General features: G+C 41.8%; 1 protein-coding gene across 2 annotated transcripts in view; it reads left to right on the top strand.

The window, feature by feature from the left end:
* Positions 1-18,621, top strand: part of GULP1 (GULP PTB domain containing engulfment adaptor 1) — a 918,177-nt gene extending 899,556 nt beyond the window's left edge. For both annotated transcript variants that reach the window (XM_075180055.1, XM_075180054.1), the window contains one exon: positions 18,454-18,621. In XM_075180055.1, the coding sequence (XP_075036156.1) occupies positions 18,454-18,525 (72 nt within the window). In that variant the 3' untranslated portion in view covers positions 18,526-18,621. The remainder of the gene's footprint in view (positions 1-18,453) is intronic.
* The last annotated feature ends 6,531 nt before the right edge of the window (positions 18,622-25,152 follow it).

The raw sequence follows: 25,152 nt of genomic DNA, 5'->3' as shown, positions 1-25,152 counted from the left end.
AACGTACTGATCCGAGTTCAAGATCTTAATAACTCGAGGATCATTGTGAAGCGAATTAAGTACTTGATCGACAAGGCCAACATACTTTGCTGAATTGCTTGCTTTCAGCTCCTCCTTCATTTTCTCAAGCTGCTTTTCCAATAGTCTAATTAAAGGAATGACTTGGCTCAAACTAGCAGAGTCAGCACTGACCTCACATGTCACAACTTCAAATGGTTTCAGCACCTTGCACAGCACTGAAAGGATTCCCCACTGTGCAAGAGTGAAATACATCCCCCCTCCTTTCCCAATGTCATAACTTGTGCAATATGCTTGGATGGCTTTGCGCTGTTCCTCCATCCTCTGAGGCATGTACAGGGTGGAATTCCACCGAGTTACCACCTCTTGCTTAAGTTGGTGGCAGGGCAAGTTAAACTGCTCTTGGAGCTGCTGTAATCTCCTACATGCTGTGGCTGAATGCCTGAAATGGCCTGAAATTTTACGGGCCACCGAAAGCATCTCCTGCACCTCACGGTTATTTCGTAGGAAGCTCTGCACCACCAAGTTGATGGTGTGAGCAAAACAGGGAATATGTTGGAAATCACCCAGCTGTAATGCTCGCACTATATTGTTGGCGTTATCTGAAATGACATACCCTGGGGAGAGTCCGAGTGGTATAAGCCATGCATCAATCACATCTCTCAGTTTGCGTAACAAATTGTCAGCCGTATGCCTGTTAGTGAAGCCGGTGATACAAAGAGTGGCCTGCCTGTGACAAATGTTACATAGTGGTGTACATGCTGCTGCTGTTCCTGCTGGTGAAGGTGAATGACCAACCCAGTGGGCTGTCACAGTCATATAGTCTTTGGTTTGGCCACTTCCACTTGTCCACATATCTGTGGTTAAGTGAACAGTGGGCAGAATGGCATTTTTCAGCGCAATCTCTACATTTTTACACACTTTTTGGTATAGTTGTGGAATAGCTTTACGGGAGAAATGGTGTCGCGATGGAATTCTGTAACGCGGACACAAAACCTCAATTAACTGTGAAAAACCAGCTGCGTTTATTGTGGAGATTGGACGCAGATCTAACACTAACATTGCAGCCATGGCGTCTGTGATTCGCTTGGCGACTGGGTGACTGCTGTCATATTTGCTTCCCCTCGCAAATGATTGTTTCACAGTTAATTGCTGAAATGTAGGACTGCTCATTTTATTCACCTGCCTCTGGGATGACGATTCACCCCCAGCAGCAGCAACAGCAGGAGCAGGACTAACGCTTTCTTCAGAGGAATCAATAATAGTGCCGGAGTCATCCAGCCTTAAGTGGGATGCCGGGCTAACTCCGAGCGCTACTGAGGATATTGATGAGGATGGTGTGGTGGGTGTATTTTGTAGCCGTCGGTATGTCGGTGAGCGGAGGGTCTTAGCTGATGAGGGAGTGCTTGTATTCTTTTGGGAAGAACTTTCAGCTTTTCCCAACACTTTGCCATGAACTCTCGTTAAATGGCGTAACATAGACGAGGTTCCAAGATGGTTAAGGTCCCTCCCTCGACTGACTGTGGCTTGACATACACTACAAATGGCTATACAATTGTTGTCTGGATTTGGGTAGAAATAATTCCACACATAAGAAGTGGATTTTTTTGTTTTATGCCCAGGCATGACAATGGCCTTTTTCTTGTCACGTGCCAGAACTGCTGCCACTGGTGCAGGACTTACACAAACAACCTCATCCTCATCAACATCCTCATTAGCGCCCTCGTCGCCTACACAAATCTCCCCCTCATCCTCTTCTAATTCCAAAGTGGCATCCTCAATTTGGGTATCACCGGCTACACTCGGGCTATTAAGGCACACATCAGCAGAATGCTCACGATTAGACATCCCACTGTTGGATGGACTCTCCACAGGGATTGTTGTCATTTGTGAATCAGAGCAAATATTCTCCTGTAATGCCTCACTGTTATCTTGCAGCTCGGCTTTGACGCGTAACAGTAGTTGTGCACCAATTGTAGGCTGGGTAACTTTTTGGGATCTGCCACTAATAGCCAAAGGTGAAGGCCTCATTCTCTCTTTGCCACTGCGTGTGTAGAATGGCATGCTTGCAATTTTTTTTGTATCGTCACTTAACTTTTGCTCAGTTACACTTCTTTTTCGCTTCAATACAGTAAATTTTTTTTTGTTTTTTGTTTTTTGCACTAATTTGAAAACACTCTGTTGTTTGACATCGCCTTGGCCAGATGACGTACTGGGAACACTAACATCAGGACTGGTGACAGAACCTGGTTGCTCATTTAGATCATATGTGGACTGCTTTGAATCCATTCTGAGCGCAAACCACTGGGGAGTGCTAAAAATTATTTAGTAGATTCTGCTGACAGTTATGACTTTTGACAGCCAGAAATATTAATGCACAATTAGGGAGGACACCCCAAAAGCACTGAGGAGTGCTAAAAATTATTTAGTAGATTCTGCTGACAGTTATGACTTTTGACAGCCAGAAATATTAATGCACAATTAGGGAGGACACCCCAAAAGCACTGAGGAGTGCTAAAAATTATTTAGTAGATACTGCTGACAGATATGACTTTTGACAGCCAGAAATATTAATGCACAATTAGGGAGGACACCCCAAAAGCACTGAGGAGTGCTAAAAATTATTTAGTAGATACTGCTGACAGATATGACTTTTGACAGCCAGAAATATTAATGCACAATTAGGGAGGACACCCCAAAAACACTGAGGAGTGCTAAAAATTATTTAGTAGATACTGCTGACAGATATGACTTTTGACAGCCAGAAATATTAATGCACAATTAGGGAGGACACCCCAAAAACACTGAGGAGTGCTAAAAATTATTTAGTAGATACTGCTGACAGATATGACTTTTGACAGCCAGAAATATTAATGCACAATTAGGGAGGACACCCCAAAAGCACTGAGGTGTGCTACAAATTATTTAGTAGATACTGCTGACAGATATGACTTTTGACAGCCAGAAATATTAATGCACAATTAGGGAGGACACCCCAAAAGCACTGAGGAGTGCTACAAATTATTTAGTAGATACTGCTGACAGATATGACTTTTGACAGCCAGAAATATTAATGCACAATTAGGGAGGACACCCCAAAAGCACTGAGGTGTGCTACAAATTATTTAGTAGATACTGCTGACAGATATGACTTTTGACAGCCAGAAATATTAATGCACAATTAGGGAGGACACCCCAAAAACACTGAGGAGTGCTAAAAATTATTTAGTAGATACTGCTGACAGATATGACTTTTGACAGCCAGAAATATTAATGCACAATTATGGAGGACACCCCAAAAACACTGAGGAGTGCTAAAAATTATTTAGTAGATACTGCTGACAGATATGACTTTTGACAGCCAGAAATATTAATGCACAATTAGGGAGGACACCCCAAAAACACTGAGGAGTGCTAAAAATTATTTAGTAGATACTGCTGACAGATATGACTTTTGACAGCCAGAAATATTAATGCACAATTAGGGAGGACACCCCAAAAACACTGAGGAGTGCTAAAAATTATTTAGTAGATACTGCTGACAGATATGACTTTTGACAGCCAGAAATATTAATGCACAATTAGGGAGGACACCCCAAAAGCACTGAGGTGTGCTACAAATTATTTAGTAGATACTGCTGACAGATATGACTTTTGACAGCCAGAAATATTAATGCACAATTAGGGAGGACACCCCAAAAGCACTGAGGAGTGCTACAAATTATTTAGTAGATACTGCTGACAGATATGACTTTTGACAGCCAGAAATATTAATGCACAATTAGGGAGGACACCCCAAAAGCACTGAGGTGTGCTACAAATTATTTAGTAGATACTGCTGACAGATATGACTTTTGACAGCCAGAAATATTAATGCACAATTATGGGGGACACCCCAAAAGCGCTGGGGAGTGCCAAATATGAAGAAAAAATAATAAACCTCTATCCTCCTCTCTGCACTAGCGATTTTGGTTAGAGCAATTGCAAGAACAATATTGTATTCTCTGTCCCTGCTCTAATTAGCCTATGACTACACCCTGCTCTCTCCCTCTGTCAAATGGCGATGGATTGCTGTGGAGGCGTGTATTTATAAAGTTGAAGTATCGCGAGAACCGAGTCCCGAGATCCGACAACGTCACAATGACGTTCGGCCTCGATTTGGATTCGGAATGGGCGGGAGAGTACCGAGCTGCTCAGCTCGGTACTCGGATACCCAAAGTTCGGGTGGGTTCGGTTCTCGGAGAACCGGACCCGCCCATCTCTAGTTCTTACCCGTATATGACGCGTCTCCACCCTTTGTTGCGGAACCGAAATCCGTTGGTCTTGCGTATCATCGGCAACGAAACCTCCAAAGCTCACGACCCCCCAAATTGTTAAGTGCGTATTGTCGCTAACCAATAACGATTGTCGAACCTCGATTTGTGTTTCCAACGCACAAAGATTTATTCGCAAATAGTAGAATAATATGCTCAAGCGAAGTGATAATAAATACAGCCGTTACTTATCGCAGGCGCTCTGGATCCAGTGTGCAGTCATTCAATCCTGAAGTCTGGGGACAAGATGTCTGAACACTAGATGTGAAGCTGCTGCTTATATACACACAGAAATACAGTAACACAATGAAGATGGTATAGCTTGCATCTATTGGTCCAGGTCTCAGGAAGGTCCAAGGGGTTGTCAATCATTGGCTAGTTCATCCTAAGGAATCCAAAGGAGGGGGTCACCTCTCCAGGGGGTATGCTCGGCTCTTCCCGCCAAGATTCCTTAGTCTTAAGTAGTTCATAATTCCCTATCATTCATAACTTGTGTATGCACTCTGCGATCCCTTCGCAGAGTGAACCAAACAGTAGGATATGTAAAGAGGTTTAATATGATACTACTCATGATATGATTCCTTCAACCTGTTCGGTGTATTTCACTAATATGCATGTAACTCTAATATAACATATAAATACTACTATATTTCGACATAACTGACTATGTGTTGCAACTACCATTAATGTGTACTATTTTATTAGTATGCGTGTTTGTGCGAATGTATGGTAAAAGACCAATTATTGTCGCTGCCACGTGTAGTGGATGCGTACGCCCTTTCACGCCGTAGCGTGCCCTTGTACGTCGTAGCGTACCGTACGCATCTTTTCAGACAAAGACAACCAAGTTTGCTCGACTTTAATTGAAATGACTTTGTCCAATTTGCTGACTTCGACACTGGGCAGAAGGATAAGCCTTAATATTTAGATGTCTGTGCAAATAGAGCACTACTTATCCCAGATTTTTATCTCTGTACCCATAAGCATCATTACAATGTGTTAATTACATTACAATAGATCAAGATACCTTTTGGGATAAATTATTTTGAAATATGTCCTATATAGAGAAATTGTCTAGTAAGTTGTGACGCGATGGGTCTGACAGCCATCATTTTCCCCATCTGTCATTTTAAACACTTAGAATGAAAGTTGCTTGTGCTTAGTTGAACATTGGGTTGCTTTAATTTATTAACCTCATTGGTTACATAATCTAAGTGTGTATAAAAACCTATGAAATGAACTTAAGTTAAACATATTATTCTTAAATAAAGCCAGATGGGTTTCATGTATTCATCTGAACATTAAATTGGATTATAACCAGAGCCGGATTTACACCTCATGGAGCCCTAGGCAAGATATCGGTTTGGGCCCCCCTTCACACACACAGTGGCCCCTCGCACACACATAATACACGCACGCAGTGGCCCCTCACACACACACACACACACACATAATACACGCACGCAATGGCCCCTCACACACACACATAATACACGCACGCACTGGCCCCTCACACACACATAATACACGCACGCAGTGGCCCCACACACATAATACATGCATGCAGTGGCCCCTCACATACACACACACATAATACACGCACGTAGTGGCCCCTCACACACACACACACATAATACACGCACGTAGTGGCCCCTCACACACACACATAAGACACGCACGTAGTGGCCCCTCACACATACACATAATACACACACACACATAATACACGCACGCAGTGGCCCCTCACACACACATAATACACGCACACATTGGCCCCACACATACATAATACACGCACGCAGTGGCCCCTCACACACACACACACATAATACACGCACACAGTGTCCCCTCACACACACACATAATACACACAGACAGTGGCCACACACACACACACACACACACACAATGCACACAGACAGTGGCCACACACAAACACAATACACACAGACAGTGGCCACACACACACACACACGGGGCCTGATTAAGTGTTCTGGCCGCCCTAGGCTAATACGGCCGTAGCGCCCCCCGAATTTATAAGTGTAAAGGAACACTCCTGAATATGAATGTTCAGGTGTATTCTCCAGCATTCAAATTTAGACAGATTGTGCCATTGTCTCTTACCTGTTCTTGCTCTTCTCTCTTGCAATTTTGTTATCCTCTCGCTGGCTTCTGGAAAGTTGGTGTCCTGTTTTGAAAATGCAAAAATGTATTATAATGCAAAATGTTAACAAACCCTGAATGGTTAGGCCCTTTAGTTAAAACAAAACACTCCATTATGGCCAGCTAAAAGTACCCCATTGTACAGGCATATATAAGCAATATCTAAATATTTGTGGTCAATCAAATACAAACCTCTACCAGCCCCATCTCACTAATATTTAGTATTCTAGTGATTGCTGAGACCACAGAGAGCATCCATGTAACCACTACACAATCATGAGATTATGCCCTCCAAAGCTGCTCTATTTTTTAAATAACCACTGCAGCCATTTTCCTTTACCACTCCCCCCCCCGCAGCCATTTTCCTTAGCCCCTGCAGCAGCCATTTTCTTTAACCCCCCCTACAGCCATTTTCCTTACCTCCCACCCTGCATCTATTTTCCTTACCTCCACTCTGTAGTTATCCCCCCCGTCACATCAAAACTCCCCCCAGTCACATATATCAGCCCCCAGGCGTGGGCTGACGGACATCAGCCCGGGGGGCACACGCCGCACAGGCGGCCGCATCACATGACATGGGTGCTCACAAATATTCCAAAAGTCTTGACCTGTCGGTAATTCTTCACAGATATATCCCAGAGAAATAACTCCCACTTCAATAAACCATTCACTTAAATACCAACCATGATGGAACTTGCTGAGCAATAGCTCCTTGCAAAAGTTCACATCTCGCTCATTTACAAGTAAAGACTCAATGTAGGTTTTAAACCTTGGATCAAGCACAGTGGCCAAAACGTACTGATCCGAGTTCAAGATCTTAATAACTCGAGGATCATTGTGAAGCGAATTAAGTACTTGATCGACAAGGCCAACATACTTTGCTGAATTGCTTGCTTTCAGCTCCTCCTTCATTTTCTCAAGCTGCTTTTCCAATAGTCTAATTAAAGGAATGACTTGGCTCAAACTAGCAGAGTCAGCACTGACCTCACATGTCACAACTTCAAATGGTTTCAGCACCTTGCACAGCACTGAAAGGATTCCCCACTGTGCAAGAGTGAAATACATCCCCCCTCCTTTCCCAATGTCATGACTTGTGCAATATGCTTGGATGGCTTTGCGCTGTTCCTCCATCCTCTGAGGCATGTACAGGGTGGAATTCCACCGAGTTACCACCTCTTGCTTAAGTTGGTGGCAGGGCAAGTTAAACTGCTCTTGGAGCTGCTGTAATCTCCTACATGCTGTGGCTGAATGCCTGAAATGGCCTGAAATTTTACGGGCCACCGAAAGCATCTCCTGCACCTCACGGTTATTTCGTAGGAAGCTCTGCACCACCAAGTTGATGGTGTGAGCAAAACAGGGAATATGTTGGAAATCACCCAGCTGTAATGCTCGCACTATATTGTTGGCGTTATCTGAAATGACATACCCTGGGGAGAGTCCGAGTGGTATAAGCCATGCATCAATCACATCTCTCAGTTTGCGTAACAAATTGTCAGCCGTATGCCTGTTAGTGAAGCCGGTGATACAAAGAGTGGCCTGCCTGTGACAAATGTTACATAGTGGTGTACATGCTGCTGCTGTTCCTGCTGGTGAAGGTGAATGACCAACCCAGTGGGCTGTCACAGTCATATAGTCTTTGGTTTGGCCACTTCCACTTGTCCACATATCTGTGGTTAAGTGAACAGTGGGCAGAATGGCATTTTTCAGCGCAATCTCTACATTTTTACACACTTTTTGGTATAGTTGTGGAATAGCTTTACGGGAGAAATGGTGTCGCGATGGAATTCTGTAACGCGGACACAAAACCTCAATTAACTGTGAAAAACCAGCTGCGTTTATTGTGGAGATTGGACGCAGATCTAACACTAACATTGCAGCCATGGCGTCTGTGATTCGCTTGGCGACTGGGTGACTGCTGTCATATTTGCTTCCCCTCGCAAATGATTGTTTCACAGTTAATTGCTGAAATGTAGGACTGCTCATTTTATTCACCTGCCTCTGGGATGACGATTCACCCCCAGCAGCAGCAACAGCAGGAGCAGGACTAACGCTTTCTTCAGAGGAATCAATAATAGTGCCGGAGTCATCCAGCCTTAAGTGGGATGCCGGGCTAACTCCGAGCGCTACTGAGGATATTGATGAGGATGGTGTGGTGGGTGTATTTTGTAGCCGTCGGTATGTCGGTGAGCGGAGGGTCTTAGCTGATGAGGGAGTGCTTGTATTCTTTTGGGAAGAACTTTCAGCTTTTCCCAACACTTTGCCATGAACTCTCGTTAAATGGCGTAACATAGACGAGGTTCCAAGATGGTTAAGGTCCCTCCCTCGACTGACTGTGGCTTGACATACACTACAAATGGCTATACAATTGTTGTCTGGATTTGGGTAGAAATAATTCCACACATAAGAAGTGGATTTTTTTGTTTTATGCCCAGGCATGACAATGGCCTTTTTCTTGTCACGTGCCAGAACTGCTGCCACTGGTGCAGGACTTACACAAACAACCTCATCCTCATCAACATCCTCATTAGCGCCCTCGTCGCCTACACAAATCTCCCCCTCATCCTCTTCTAATTCCAAAGTGGCATCCTCAATTTGGGTATCACCGGCTACACTCGGGCTATTAAGGCACACATCAGCAGAATGCTCACGATTAGACATCCCACTGTTGGATGGACTCTCCACAGGGATTGTTGTCATTTGTGAATCAGAGCAAATATTCTCCTGTAATGCCTCACTGTTATCTTGCAGCTCGGCTTTGACGCGTAACAGTAGTTGTGCACCAATTGTAGGCTGGGTAACTTTTTGGGATCTGCCACTAATAGCCAAAGGTGAAGGCCTCATTCTCTCTTTGCCACTGCGTGTGTAGAATGGCATGCTTGCAATTTTTTTTGTATCGTCACTTAACTTTTGCTCAGTTACACTTCTTTTTCGCTTCAATACAGTAAATTTTTTTTTGTTTTTTGTTTTTTGCACTAATTTGAAAACACTCTGTTGTTTGACATCGCCTTGGCCAGATGACGTACTGGGAACACTAACATCAGGACTGGTGACAGAACCTGGTTGCTCATTTAGATCATATGTGGACTGCTTTGAATCCATTCTGAGCGCAAACCACTGGGGAGTGCTAAAAATTATTTAGTAGATTCTGCTGACAGTTATGACTTTTGACAGCCAGAAATATTAATGCACAATTAGGGAGGACACCCCAAAAGCACTGAGGAGTGCTAAAAATTATTTAGTAGATTCTGCTGACAGTTATGACTTTTGACAGCCAGAAATATTAATGCACAATTAGGGAGGACACCCCAAAAGCACTGAGGAGTGCTAAAAATTATTTAGTAGATACTGCTGACAGATATGACTTTTGACAGCCAGAAATATTAATGCACAATTAGGGAGGACACCCCAAAAGCACTGAGGAGTGCTAAAAATTATTTAGTAGATACTGCTGACAGATATGACTTTTGACAGCCAGAAATATTAATGCACAATTAGGGAGGACACCCCAAAAACACTGAGGAGTGCTAAAAATTATTTAGTAGATACTGCTGACAGATATGACTTTTGACAGCCAGAAATATTAATGCACAATTAGGGAGGACACCCCAAAAACACTGAGGAGTGCTAAAAATTATTTAGTAGATACTGCTGACAGATATGACTTTTGACAGCCAGAAATATTAATGCACAATTAGGGAGGACACCCCAAAAGCACTGAGGTGTGCTACAAATTATTTAGTAGATACTGCTGACAGATATGACTTTTGACAGCCAGAAATATTAATGCACAATTAGGGAGGACACCCCAAAAGCACTGAGGAGTGCTACAAATTATTTAGTAGATACTGCTGACAGATATGACTTTTGACAGCCAGAAATATTAATGCACAATTAGGGAGGACACCCCAAAAGCACTGAGGTGTGCTACAAATTATTTAGTAGATACTGCTGACAGATATGACTTTTGACAGCCAGAAATATTAATGCACAATTAGGGAGGACACCCCAAAAACACTGAGGAGTGCTAAAAATTATTTAGTAGATACTGCTGACAGATATGACTTTTGACAGCCAGAAATATTAATGCACAATTAGGGAGGACACCCCAAAAACACTGAGGAGTGCTAAAAATTATTTAGTAGATACTGCTGACAGATATGACTTTTGACAGCCAGAAATATTAATGCACAATTAGGGAGGACACCCCAAAAACACTGAGGAGTGCTAAAAATTATTTAGTAGATACTGCTGACAGATATGACTTTTGACAGCCAGAAATATTAATGCACAATTAGGGAGGACACCCCAAAAACACTGAGGAGTGCTAAAAATTATTTAGTAGATACTGCTGACAGATATGACTTTTGACAGCCAGAAATATTAATGCACAATTAGGGAGGACACCCCAAAAGCACTGAGGTGTGCTACAAATTATTTAGTAGATACTGCTGACAGATATGACTTTTGACAGCCAGAAATATTAATGCACAATTAGGGAGGACACCCCAAAAGCACTGAGGAGTGCTACAAATTATTTAGTAGATACTGCTGACAGATATGACTTTTGACAGCCAGAAATATTAATGCACAATTAGGGAGGACACCCCAAAAGCACTGAGGTGTGCTACAAATTATTTAGTAGATACTGCTGACAGATATGACTTTTGACAGCCAGAAATATTAATGCACAATTATGGGGGACACCCCAAAAGCGCTGGGGAGTGCCAAATATGAAGAAAAAATAATAAACCTCTATCCTCCTCTCTGCACTAGCGATTTTGGTTAGAGCAATTGCAAGAACAATATTGTATTCTCTGTCCCTGCTCTAATTAGCCTATGACTACACCCTGCTCTCTCCCTCTGTCAAATGGCGATGGATTGCTGTGGAGGCGTGTATTTATAAAGTTGAAGTATCGCGAGAACCGAGTCCCGAGATCCGACAACGTCACAATGACGTTCGGCCTCGATTTGGATTCGGAATGGGCGGGAGAGTACCGAGCTGCTCAGCTCGGTACTCGGATACCCAAAGTTCGGGTGGGTTCGGTTCTCGGAGAACCGGACCCGCCCATCTCTAGTTCTTACCCGTATATGACGCGTCTCCACCCTTTGTTGCGGAACCGAAATCCGTTGGTCTTGCGTATCATCGGCAACGAAACCTCCAAAGCTCACGAGCCCCCAAATTGTTAAGTGCGTATTGTCGCTAACCAATAACGATTGTCGAACCTCGATTTGTGTTTCCAACGCACAAAGATTTATTCGCAAATAGTAGAATAATATGCTCAAGCGAAGTGATAATAAATACAGCCGTTACTTATCGCAGGCGCTCTGGATCCAGTGTGCAGTCATTCAATCCTGAAGTCTGGGGACAAGATGTCTGAACACTAGATGTGAAGCTGCTGCTTATATACACACAGAAATACAGTAACACAATGAAGATGGTATAGCTTGCATCTATTGGTCCAGGTCTCAGGAAGGTCCAAGGGGTTGTCAATCATTGGCTAGTTCATCCTAAGGAATCCAAAGGAGGGGGTCACCTCTCCAGGGGGTATGCTCGGCTCTTCCCGCCAAGATTCCTTAGTCTTAAGTAGTTCATAATTCCCTATCATTCATAACTTGTGTATGCACTCTGCGATCCCTTCGCAGAGTGAACCAAACAGTAGGATATGTAAAGAGGTTTAATATGATACTACTCATGATATGATTCCTTCAACCTGTTCGGTGTATTTCACTAATATGCATGTAACTCTAATATAACATATAAATACTACTATATTTCGACATAACTGACTATGTGTTGCAACTACCATTAATGTGTACTATTTTATTAGTATGCGTGTTTGTGCGAATGTATGGTAAAAGACCAATTATTGTCGCTGCCACGTGTAGTGGATGCGTACGCCCTTTCACGCCGTAGCGTGCCCTTGTACGTCGTAGCGTACCGTACGCATCTTTTCAGACAAAGACAACCAAGTTTGCTCGACTTTAATTGAAATGACTTTGTCCAATTTGCTGACTTCGACACTGGGCAGAAGGATAAGCCTTAATATTTAGATGTCTGTGCAAATAGAGCACTACTTATCCCAGATTTTTATCTCTGTACCCATAAGCATCATTACAATGTGTTAATTACATTACAATAGATCAAGATACCTTTTGGGATAAATTATTTTGAAATATGTCCTATATAGAGAAATTGTCTAGTAAGTTGTGACGCGATGGGTCTGACAGCCATCATTTTCCCCATCTGTCATTTTAAACACTTAGAATGAAAGTTGCTTGTGCTTAGTTGAACATTGGGTTGCTTTAATTTATTAACCTCATTGGTTACATAATCTAAGTGTGTATAAAAACCTATGAAATGAACTTAAGTTAAACATATTATTCTTAAATAAAGCCAGATGGGTTTCATGTATTCATCTGAACATTAAATTGGATTATAACCAGAGCCGGATTTACACCTCATGGAGCCCTAGGCAAGATATCGGTTTGGGCCCCCCTTCACACACACAGTGGCCCCTCGCACACACATAATACACGCACGCAGTGGCCCCTCACACACACACACACACACACACACACACATAATACACGCACGCAATGGCCCCTCACACACACACATAATACACGCACGCACTGGCCCCTCACACACACATAATACACGCACGCAGTGGCCCCACACACATAATACATGCATGCAGTGGCCCCTCACATACACACACACATAATACACGCACGTAGTGGCCCCTCACACACACACACACATAATACACGCACGTAGTGGCCCCTCACACACACACATAAGACACGCACGTAGTGGCCCCTCACACATACACATAATACACACACACACATAATACACGCACGCAGTGGCCCCTCACACACACATAATACACGCACACATTGGCCCCACACATACATAATACACGCACGCAGTGGCCCCTCACACACACACACACATAATACACGCACACAGTGTCCCCTCACACACACACATAATACACACAGACAGTGGCCACACACACACACACACACACACACACACAATGCACACAGACAGTGGCCACACACAAACACAATACACACAGACAGTGGCCACACACACACACACACGGGGCCTGATTAAGTGTTCTGGCCGCCCTAGGCTAATACGGCCGCAGCCTCCCCCCCCACCCCCCGAATTTATAAGTGTAAAGGAACACTCCTGAATATGAATGTTCAGGTGTATTCTCCAGCATTCAAATTTAGACAGATTGTGCCATTGTCTCTTACCTGTTCTTGCTCTTCTCTCTTGCAATTTTGTTATCCTCTCGCTGGCTTCTGGAAAGTTGGTGTCCTGTTTTGAAAATGCAAAAATGTATTATAATGCAAAATGTTAACAAACCCTGAATGGTTAGGCCCTTTAGTTAAAACAAAACACTCCATTATGGCCAGCTAAAAGTACCCCATTGTACAGGCATATATAAGCAATATCTAAATATTTGTGGTCAATCAAATACAAACCTCTACCAGCCCCATCTCACTAATATTTAGTATTCTAGTGATTGCTGAGACCACAGAGAGCATCCATGTAACCACTACACAATCATGAGATTATGCCCTCCAAAGCTGCTCTATTTTTTAAATAACCACTGCAGCCATTTTCCTTTACCACTCCCCCCCCCGCAGCCATTTTCCTTAGCCCCTGCAGCAGCCATTTTCTTTAACCCCCCCTACAGCCATTTTCCTTACCTCCCACCCTGCATCTATTTTCCTTACCTCCACTCTGTAGTTATCCCCTCCGTCACATCAAAACTCCCCCCAGTCACATATATCAGCCCCCAGGCGTGGGCTGACGGACATCAGCCCGAGGGGCACACGCCGCACAGGCGGCCGCATCACATGACATGTGATGCAGCCGCGTCATCAATGATATTACTTCCAGGGAGCGGGCGGCCCTAAAAGCCGTGATTCTGAGCGGCCCGTGGGGCCGATGCCCCCCTGCCCAGCCCCCCTCCTCTGCCCTCCTTAACACATATCAACCTCTCTCCCTCCCTATAGATTTTCATGGCAGCACCCCCCTCTCCCACTCTATATATTTGTATGACAGTCCCCCCTTTCACTCCCTATAGATATGCATGACAGTCCCCCCTCTCCCTCCCTATAGATATGCAGGGCAGTTCCCCCCCTCTCCCTCCCTTTAGATATGCAGGGCAGTTCCCCCCCTCCCTATAGATATGCAGGGCAGTTCCCCCCCTCCCTATAGATATGCAGGGCAGTTTCTCCCCTCCCTATAGATATGCAGGGCAGGTTCCCCCCTCCCTATAGATATGCAGGGCAGTTTCCCCCCTTCACTTACTTGTAGTTGTGCCAGCGTCGCTCCTCGCTCCTCAGATCAGCAGACAGGAAGTGAAGACATCCTGCTTCCTGTCTGCTGCACAGCAACAGGCAGCCTAGCGATTGGCTGCCTGTTGCTAACCACTGACCATCAATGCTTTTGATCATGGAGCACCATACCCCCCTCCCCCGACTCGCGGCACCCCCCCCTTTCCACGAGTCTCGGCTGTTGCCTGTGTGCTGAGGATTTTACCTGGGAGTATTGTGGCTATTGGATTACAAGCTTTTCCTGGACTTGCAGACTTGTTTGCTCTGCCTGACTTATTCTATTAATCACGGACATCATCCTTCCCCTATAACTTGGACTGGTAAAGAAAACCTATTTTTGTTATAAACAATTTGGGGTTATTGAGCACTGGGGTGTTACTGGGTGATGGCTGAAGTTTGGTGTTTAAATTATTGTTTGATATATATAAGCTATTGTTTGCAGTTACCTGTAATAAAGATACCGTTGTATCTACACCTTTTCTTTGCCTGTGTGATCCTGAACCCCTTGATACCAGGACTTTCTTCTGGGTTCCTACCCAAACATCCTGGTATCATCACATAAGTCAATAGTAAACAAATATTAAAACCTCTTTAGCACCACAAGCAATTCTAGTTTCTATTTTGTTTGGATACAATATACAGAATATGTAAGTTTAAGGATGAATGTAATGTTTTGCGGATAATTGTTTTTTCCTATGCACAACAGGTTTGTTGTTCTGCTTTCAACACTTTCAGGGGGTTATTTATCAATAGGCCCTTTCTCCAGATGCCGCCTATTGCAGTGATAAAAAGTGCCATAATTCCACAATTTACTACAAAATCAGAAAGTCTAGATTTTGGCTTTTAGATTCACTGTTATAAAAAAAAGGTATAAAAAGAACATAATATAAAATACTTTTCACATTAGAAATAGTATTTTCATCTGGTTTAGCCATTTATATAACTCAACAGCGATCCAAATACTGCCGCAATACTTGATTCTTGTCTTGCCTCAATAGGCTTCTGCATGTAAAGAAATGAAGAAGCTATTGCCAGTGAAGGCTAAAAAATGATACCGCCTGATGGGGTTATTGCCAATGAAAGTATTGTTATTGATGGTGGTAAACCTTTAATATATTGAGCAAAGCGAGAAAAAACATCGCTGAAAAACACACCTGTTTTCTCTGGCATTGGGGCTTTTTGCCCATTGATAAATTAGCCCATCGGTGCCATTAATATAGGATTTATAGCAATAGCTATCACACACTTTGGTGTCATTGCTGTGCTTCCTATGTTATATCTTAGAGCTCTGTTAAAACAGGAGGCACCTGGCTCACATGTAAATAGCAATCAGGTGTTGGAGATCCACTAATTATTTGCACACATTTGTAATGTTATCTAATAGAAATCACTATTCGTATGCATCAGAATGCGCCCCCATTGACATGGAGCAATCACTGTTGACTTGATTACCGTTGTTTCCTGCATGAAAGACATGATTCCTAGTGTTAGCTAATGTGTTTACATGCTCTGACATAGGCTGGAATACCTATACATTCACAGTGCAAATTTAAGTAACATAAAAAGTGCAAAAATTACATTTCAAAGAACAAAGAATATCCGTAGTGTCATGAACACGCTCCAGCTGTGGCTTTGGGGTATTCACTGTATGAGGTCACACACGATTTCAGCCCACAGTCTCTCTCTACCTATCAAACAGGTTATAGACCTAAGGAAGCACCCCCAACACAGCGCTCTCACACCCCCAGACACTTCAGGTTTGCCACCACCTATTGGTTACGGGCAATAGGACCCCAATATACTGTCCCACACTGGCACACAGGCTTCTAGCTATCCACAGACTAGCAAGACCCACACCAGCACGCACAGGGTTAACTCTTTACACCTCCAGACTGTTACACAAATGTAAATGCAAGCACACACAGCTTGTTAATCAAATGTATCAACAAATCACACACTGGCAATCCAAGGGTTAACTTGGTCGAGCAATCTGCCTCTTCATAATCAGGCTAATGGATTCGTTAGAGTATTAAGCACACAACTTATTAAATTATAGATTTAATATACAAAAATACAGGGCATACAGATAAAAAAATAATGAATAACAATTAATAGATTGGCATAACAAGCAAAGCAGTTTAAAATAAAAAGTAGTTACATTCAGAATAGCACTTACGTGAGTTCCATAATCTGCGCCATGGGGAATTGGCTATGAAGATGGACAGCTTATCAGTGGGGCTTGATTTCCCCACAAAATCAAGGGATCAATCAATTGACCCCTTGCCCCTTCAAAACACAGGTTTTTAAGCAAACTCAAATGGGATGGTCTTTACAGTGCCAGTGTTTAATGCTAATAGGGAGGCAGGGATGTCTCCTGGGTGCTCACAAATATTCCAAAAGTCTTGACCTGTCGGTAATTCTTCACAGATATATCCCAGAGAAATAACTCCCACTTCAATAAACCATTCACTTAAATACCAACCATGATGGAATTATGACAATGTGACATATGTGATTTTAGCTGTTCACGGATGCCACCCATACCTGTCATTCACAACCCTGGGGTGATATCTGCTCCTCAGTATGGAGTGCTACCCAGATTTCCCAAAATATGAACTATGACAACATTTTCTTTTGAAGGTCATATTTCTATATACCTGTATAGTCTTTCACATGTTGGCTACAAGGCTCTCCAGCTTTGATCAGCCCCACACAGTCTATTCAACTGTCCAAAACTATGCTATACGTCACACTGGGAGCTCTTTGAAGCTGCCCCCAGGTAACACTTCTATCTTCTCACACTGGGATGTGCAAAGTCATCAAACACATTTACATCAGACTCTCTGTCTTTAAATTTTACACTTTAAACTTATCAATGGATTAATTTGATATAACCTATTTACACTGCAGTTATGAATTATCCCTTATAAATAACTGAAAGCTCTCTATGTTCACGACACCTAGCAAAAGCGATAGAGGAGAAATGTGAAAAATGGATGTCCCAATGCAACTAAAGCTTAGCATGCCCAAAAGCCAAGCTTGCAGTGTTCCCTTCTCCCGGAGTCACCACCTCACTTAAAATCTCTCTTTTAAGTTAGTTTTTTGCTTTGTTTTTTTATTTTGTTTTTTACTTTATGTTTGGCTACCTTGTATGTCCATGTTGTATGTATGCTCGGTTTTCACATAGCTCTGGATTGCAGAGCACGGTAGTGATTTACAAATCAACGAAAATAACAACAATAATTATTATTTCAGATAATTTAAAGTGTAAAATTTACCTTTATATTGAATCAATATATATTTAAGGTTCAATAGTAATTTTACTATAGTACTGAGAGAAAGAAATAATTATAGTGCTTAAGAAAAAATAAGAATATGAGTGAAGAATGGGGGGGAATATGAAGACATGTATAATATTGTTTTATAAATTCCTCTTTTAAATTAAGGGAAAGTGTTAAATATGTATAGACATACAAATACCATTCCATATGTAATGTCTAGATTTCCAGCAGAATTGTAGACATAGGAGCAACCATACAGCAAATTATTTATACCTGTGTTCAATCAGCAATCCACTGACTTTAGCTATCTTTTACAGGAGGGGTTCAAAATGGGACTGACTGTGGAAGGCACTGCGTTTTGTCTTGATCCAGTTGAGGAAAGAAGATAAAAGCAATGATGCAGAAAAACCGTGGGCGTGTTTATTGAAGATCAAAGAGAAAAGAGATTATTTACAACAATAAATGAATCAGATGGTGACAAATTATATTTGGAGAACTAGTAATATTTATCCTATGCAGAATAAAGAATTAAAATAAATTATATATATATATATATATATATATATATATTTATACACATATACATATATATGTGTATATATATATATATATATATATATATATATATAAAACAATATATATATATCTATCAGGCTCAACATTCAAATACTGACGAGTGATGTAAATATCATTGGTTATCTTGTTAAAGTGACAGCCTGTCAATGGGTGGAATATATTAAGCAGCAGGTGAACAGTCAGTTCTTGAAGTTGATATGTTGGAAGCAGAAAACATGGGCAAGCGTGAGGATCTGGGCTAAATTATGATAGCTAGACAACTGGGTCAGAGCATCGCCAAACATGCAGGTCTTATGGGGTGTTCCCAGCATGCAGTGGTTAGTACTTACTAAAAGTGGTCCAAAGATAGACAACTGGTAAACTGGTGAAAGGGGCATGGGTGCCAAAGACTCATTGATGTGCGTGGGGAGCAATTGTTAGCCTTACTTGTCCAATCCCACAGAAAAGCTACTGTAGCAGAAATTGCTGAAAAAGTTAATTCTGGCTATGATAGAAAGGTGTCAGAACACACAGTGCATAGCAACAAGCTGTGTATGGAGCTACATGGCTGCAGACTATTTATAGCCAGGCTGATACCTGTCCACCACCAAAATTGTCTACAATAGGCACATGAGTGCAAGAACTGGACCATGGAGCGATGAAAGAGGGTGGCCTGGTCTGATGAATCACGTTTTCTTTTACAGCCTGTGGATGGCTGAGTATATGTTTGTCATTTACCTGTGGAAAAGATGGCACCAGTATACACAATGGGAAGAAGGCAAGCCAGCAGAGGCAGTGTGATGCTCTGGGCATTGTTCAGCAAGGAAACTTTGGGTCCTGTAATTCATGTGGATGTTACTTTGACACGAACCCACTACCTAAACATTGTTGCAGACAAAAGACACCCCTTGATGGCAACAGTATTCCCGGATGACACTGACCACTTTCAGCAGGATAATGTGTCATGCCACATTACAAAAATTGTTCAGGAATGGATTAAAGAACATGAAAAAGAGTTCAAGGTGTTCACTTGGCCCAGATCTCAATCTGATCGAGCATCTGTGGGAAATGCTGGTAAAAAAAGTTCAAGCCATGGAGGCCCCACCCCTCAATATACAGGACTTAAAGGATCTACTGTCTTGGTGCCAGATACCACAGGACACCTTCAGAGGCGTTGTGAAGTCCATGCCTTGATGGGTCAGTGCTGTATTGATGACGCGAGGGGACCTACACATTATTAGGCAGGTGGTTTTAATATTGTGGCTGATATATATATATATATATATATATATATATATATATATATATATATACACACACACAATCTTATTATGTAATTTATGGTTTGTACCAATTTCTAAACTCAGTGTAGCAAATGAACATTGTGGGTCAATAATCTATACTACCAACACTAATAACTATTTGTATACATTTTTACTGGTTCAAGCAGAGCTTACTCAGATGTACAGTATGCAGTTGTATGGACAATGATTTTGTTTAAGGCTCACATTATGTATGGAAATTATTGTCTATTTTTAAACTAGTATAATATTTTCCTATCGGAAATATATTTCCATTCCAGCTACTTGTTAACCCCCTAACTGCCAGCAGAGTGGTACAAAGTTCACAGCTACCCCTCTACTGCTAGCAATGCAACATTGCTCTGTATTATACACAAAAACATATATATATATATATATATATATATATATATATATATATATATATCTATATATATATATATATATATATATATATATATATATATATATTGCAAGGAAAAACAGGCAGGGCGCCTCATAGTGTTTTATCAGATGTATGATATAGACAAATGTATTGTGCTGCGTACCGTAGAGTAATAGTCAGTAGTCAATTCAGAGATGGGGAATCCTCCTCAAGGGCTGTTCCTCCAAATTTCCAACAAGTTAGACAATGCAGAAAAAAAGACCAACATAGAGTAGTATTGTCAAAGACTTAAGCAACACCTCGTGAGGGTATATGTACCACTTAACATAACTGGTCTTCCTTATCGTGAATAAACACATGTACCCATAGTGAAGATAGATGGAATAGATGGGACACCCATGTGGGACATCTATAAATAAAAATATATAATCTGCGTACCAGATAATCTTAGGACAACAACGTATAGAAAGCTCTTTGCAGGTCAAATGTGTGATACTTGAATCCCAGCCTTGTTCAGCGGCGGCGGTAATGACAAGGAAAGGTATGGTGTAAAATACAATGGTGATTCATTAAAAAAGTAATTGATGCACTTACATCGAGTATTGCAAACAAGCGCTGATAAAGGTAGTATCTCAACGCGTTTTGCCTCGACAGACCGGGACTTCCTCAGGAGCAATATAATAGTAGATGTAGATGGAAATTTGGAGGAACAGCCCTTGAGGAGGATTCCCCATCTCTGAATTGACTACCGACTATTACTCTACGGTACGCAGCACAATACATTTGTCTATATCATACATCTGATAAAACACTATGAGGCTCGTGGCTGCCGCTCATACTTGAGTTAATTATCCTTTCGGAACATTCCTTTAATTTGGACTTTGATATTGTATTCATGATTGATATTTATATTGTGGTGTTTACGCTGTGGTTAATAGCGACATTTTATATCAATTTTTTGGCTTTATAGATATATATATATATATATATATATATATATATATGCTATATAGTTGTCCTCTTCTACCTATTTAGCCATACAGGAAAATATTTTGCATAGACACAAATGTAGGGCATGTTGTATTATACAATTTAAACATGATAAATCAAATGTGGATAACAAATGATATGATATGGTTGAATCTCAGAAGAAATATGAAGAGACGTCAAACATTGAAAACAAATTCACATAAAGTAGACATCAATGTATACTTGTGGAATTCATACACAAATTAAATAATATACACTGACTTGCATCGTGTTGGAGGTTATGTATAGTATATGCTTGAAGCAAAGAAAATGTCATGGTAATGAAAAAGTCTTGAATTAATTAACTTTATATGTAAACAAGTAAAATAAGTAATACAATTGTCACACGCTGCACCAGCTAAACCTGCATTATGGTCTGTTTTCACCTCTTTACCTCTGCATTCACTTGCTGGGCTGAACTGAGCATGCACACACCTGGTCTGCTCATTGCTTCTTGCACTCTCTTGATTGGCTAATTGCCTGTCAGCCCTGTTTATTTAAATCACCTGCTTTTTTACCAAGTTGCCAGATCTTCAAGTCTCTCCTTCTGGTTAGACGAGTCCTAGTACTGGCTCCTGTATCCCTGCTTATCTATTCGTGTTCCTAATTCAACAGCGCTAACCCAGCTCCACAGGATTCTATCAGCAACAGCTGCTGCAGAGACTCTTATTTATCTGTATTCCTAATTCTGGGCACTACCAAGCCCTCAGGATTTCATCAATAATCTTTGCTTCTGGACTTCTCCTCCTGCTTCCCAGTTTCTCTGCTCTCCAGGCTCTCCCTCAGGCAGCGCCCACCCCCACCCCCCCTGAATATATAAGTGTATAGGAACACTTCTGAATATGAATGTTCAGGTGTGTTCTCCAGCATTCAAATTTAGACAGATTGTGCCATTGTCTTTTACCTGTTCTTGCTCTTCTCTCTTGTAACTTTGTTATCCTCTCGCTGGCTTCTGGAAAGTTGGCGTCCTGTTTTGAAAATGCAAAAATGTATTATAATGCAAAATGTTAACAAACCCTGAATGATTAGGCCCTTTAGTTAAAACAAAGCACTCCATTATGGCCAGCTAAAAGTACCTATAGATATGCATGGAAGCCCCCCCCCTCTCCCTCCCTATACATATGCATGGCAGTCCCCCCCTTTCCCTCCCTATAGATATGCATGGCAGTCCCCCCTTCCATCCCTATAGATATACATGGCAGTCTCCCCCTTTCCCTCCCTATAGATATACATGGCAGTCCCCCCTCCATCCCTATAGATATACATGGCAGTACCCCCTCCATCCCTAATAGATATACATGGCAACCTCCCTCCATTCCTATAGATATACATGGCAGTCTCCCCCCTTCACTTACCTGTAGTTGAGTTGTGCTGGCCAGTGTCGCTCCTCGCTCCTCAGATCAGCAGACAGGAAGTGAAGACTTCCTGCTTCAGGCAGCCTAGCGATTGGCTGCCTGTTGCTGACCACTGACCAACAACACTTTTGATCGTCGCCACCTTGACCCCCCTCCCCTGCGGCGAGCCCCCCCCCCCGCAGCAACCTCCCGCAACAACCCCCCTCCCCGAAAAAAAAATGAATGAAAAAAAAATGAATACAAAAAAAATGAATGAAAAAAAATATATAAATACCCGCAGCGCTGCGCCCCCCAGGACCCAGCGCCCCAGGCTGCAGTCTGGTCAGCCTAGTGGTTGATCAGGGCCTGCCCTCAGGTTTTGCCCATTACCCACACTTCGGGCTTCCCAAGACCTCCGGATTGTGACAACAATGCTGCAGCTTATGGATAGGAGAGTGAATTTCAAGTGAATCCTTTTCTATAGCATATTGAAACTTTTTTTTATGGTTATTTACTCTTCTAGGTAATTCACAAAATGTTACTTTTTATATTTCAGAACTATTGCTATGATAAATTTGGCATAGAGAAAGCAATAAAATATAAAATATTGGCTTTCTTGCTGCTGCTTAAACTTTACATTATTTAAGGATTAAAATTTCTCAGTAAATGCAAAGTATTTACAAAATATTAATTGTGAGTGAGAATATAGTATATACCTTCAAATAGGAACTCCCTCTTTTGTGAGATCAAAGCATCATCCTTTTCTAATAACTGACTAAACTACATTTTGACTATACAAATGCCCTTGTTATAGAGGACAGAGGCATAAAGTGCCTACACCTCAAGCAGTTGTAACACAGAGATGGAATCTCTCAAATGGTGTTTAAGCTTAAAAACATATGGTTCTAAATTTAGATCTATAAAATGGGACAAATTAATAAATAACCAACATTATCGAGCGTCCTATGTATTTTAAGTATATGATACAAAATAGGGAGTTTTTTAAAAAAAATATGGGAGTGGGATTATAAGCTAACTTTTTGTATATTGTTTCATCATTTAGAATCCTATTAGCCCCGCCACCTTTGTTTGCATCCCTGATAACAATCGAAGTATCTTTACTAAAATGCTGTACTGCTTGCTTTTCAAAGTTAGTTAAATCTTTATGGGAGAATTTATCAAGTGTCATAAAATCATTTTTAACCACTTAAAAAAATATGTCAATATGGCTATCCCTTGACCTTACTGGATATAATTTGGAAGGAAGTGTACATTGTGATTGAGACGGGCATCGCTTAACTGTAGCTAGTTGCAAAATGGGTTTTTTCAAGAAATGTCTCTGCAGGATCAAAGATATAATACATTTATTCAAGTCTACAAAAAGCTCAAATTTACTAATGGACAACTAGGAACAATGTTTAAATCCTTTCCTAGTACATAGAAATAAACCTCACACCCACAAATCCTCTTCACATGTCCCTTTTCTCACGCTGCTCCTTCTCATGGCTGGTGGTGATATCTCCCCTAACCCTGGGTCCCGTACAATCCCCATTATCTGCTCACACTCCTTGCTCCACCCCAAACCTTTCCATCCATCCCGTACTTCAAATCCCGCCAACCTTATCCACATGTCTCCACAACCCTCTCTTCCCTTCTCCTGGACACTATGGAATGCCAAATCTGTTTGAAACAAGCTTACATCCATTCATGATCTATTCATTTCTAAATCCCTCAACCTCCTTGCCATTACAGAAACTTGGCTCACCTCCTCTGACACTACATTTCCTGAAGCTCTCTCCTATGGGGGACTCTCAATCAGTCACACTCCCAGACTTGGAAACAGACAAGGTGGTGGAGTAGGCATTCTACTCTCTTCAAGCTGCACCTTCCAAGTCATACCCTCTGACCCTCCCTCTCATTCTCTTCCTGTATCCTCTCCACCTTTGTGTTGCTGTTATCTATCGCCCCCCAGGTCCAGTTTCCCAATTCCTTGACAAATTTATTTCCTATCCTTTGACATGCCTACACTCATACTAGGCGATTTCAACATTCCCATTTATACTCTCACTGTTTCTTCTGTCACTAAACTTCTTTCACTTACTTCTTCCTTTGGTCTCTCCCAATGGACCTCATCTCCCACCCACTGTGATGGACACTCCATTGACCTTGTCTTCTCCTGCAACTGCTCCATATTTGGTTTCTCCAATTTAGTTTTCCCACTCTCCGACCATAACCTCCTTACCTTCAGCCTCATCTTACCTCATGCCCTTCCCCTGCACCCAAATACAAAAGTACACAACGAAACCTATGTACTCTTAGACCAATCCACTTCTCATTTTCACTAAAACAACTATTTTCTCGACTGCATTGTCCTGTGCTAATCAGGCTGCTTCTTTCTAAACAAAACACTCA

This window comes from Mixophyes fleayi, chromosome 7 (genome assembly GCF_038048845.1).
Source record: "Mixophyes fleayi isolate aMixFle1 chromosome 7, aMixFle1.hap1, whole genome shotgun sequence".
Classification (NCBI taxonomy): Eukaryota; Metazoa; Chordata; class Amphibia; order Anura; family Limnodynastidae; genus Mixophyes; species Mixophyes fleayi.
The sequence above is the reverse complement of the archived record's forward strand: the minus strand, read 5'-3'. Positions and strand labels throughout refer to the sequence as shown.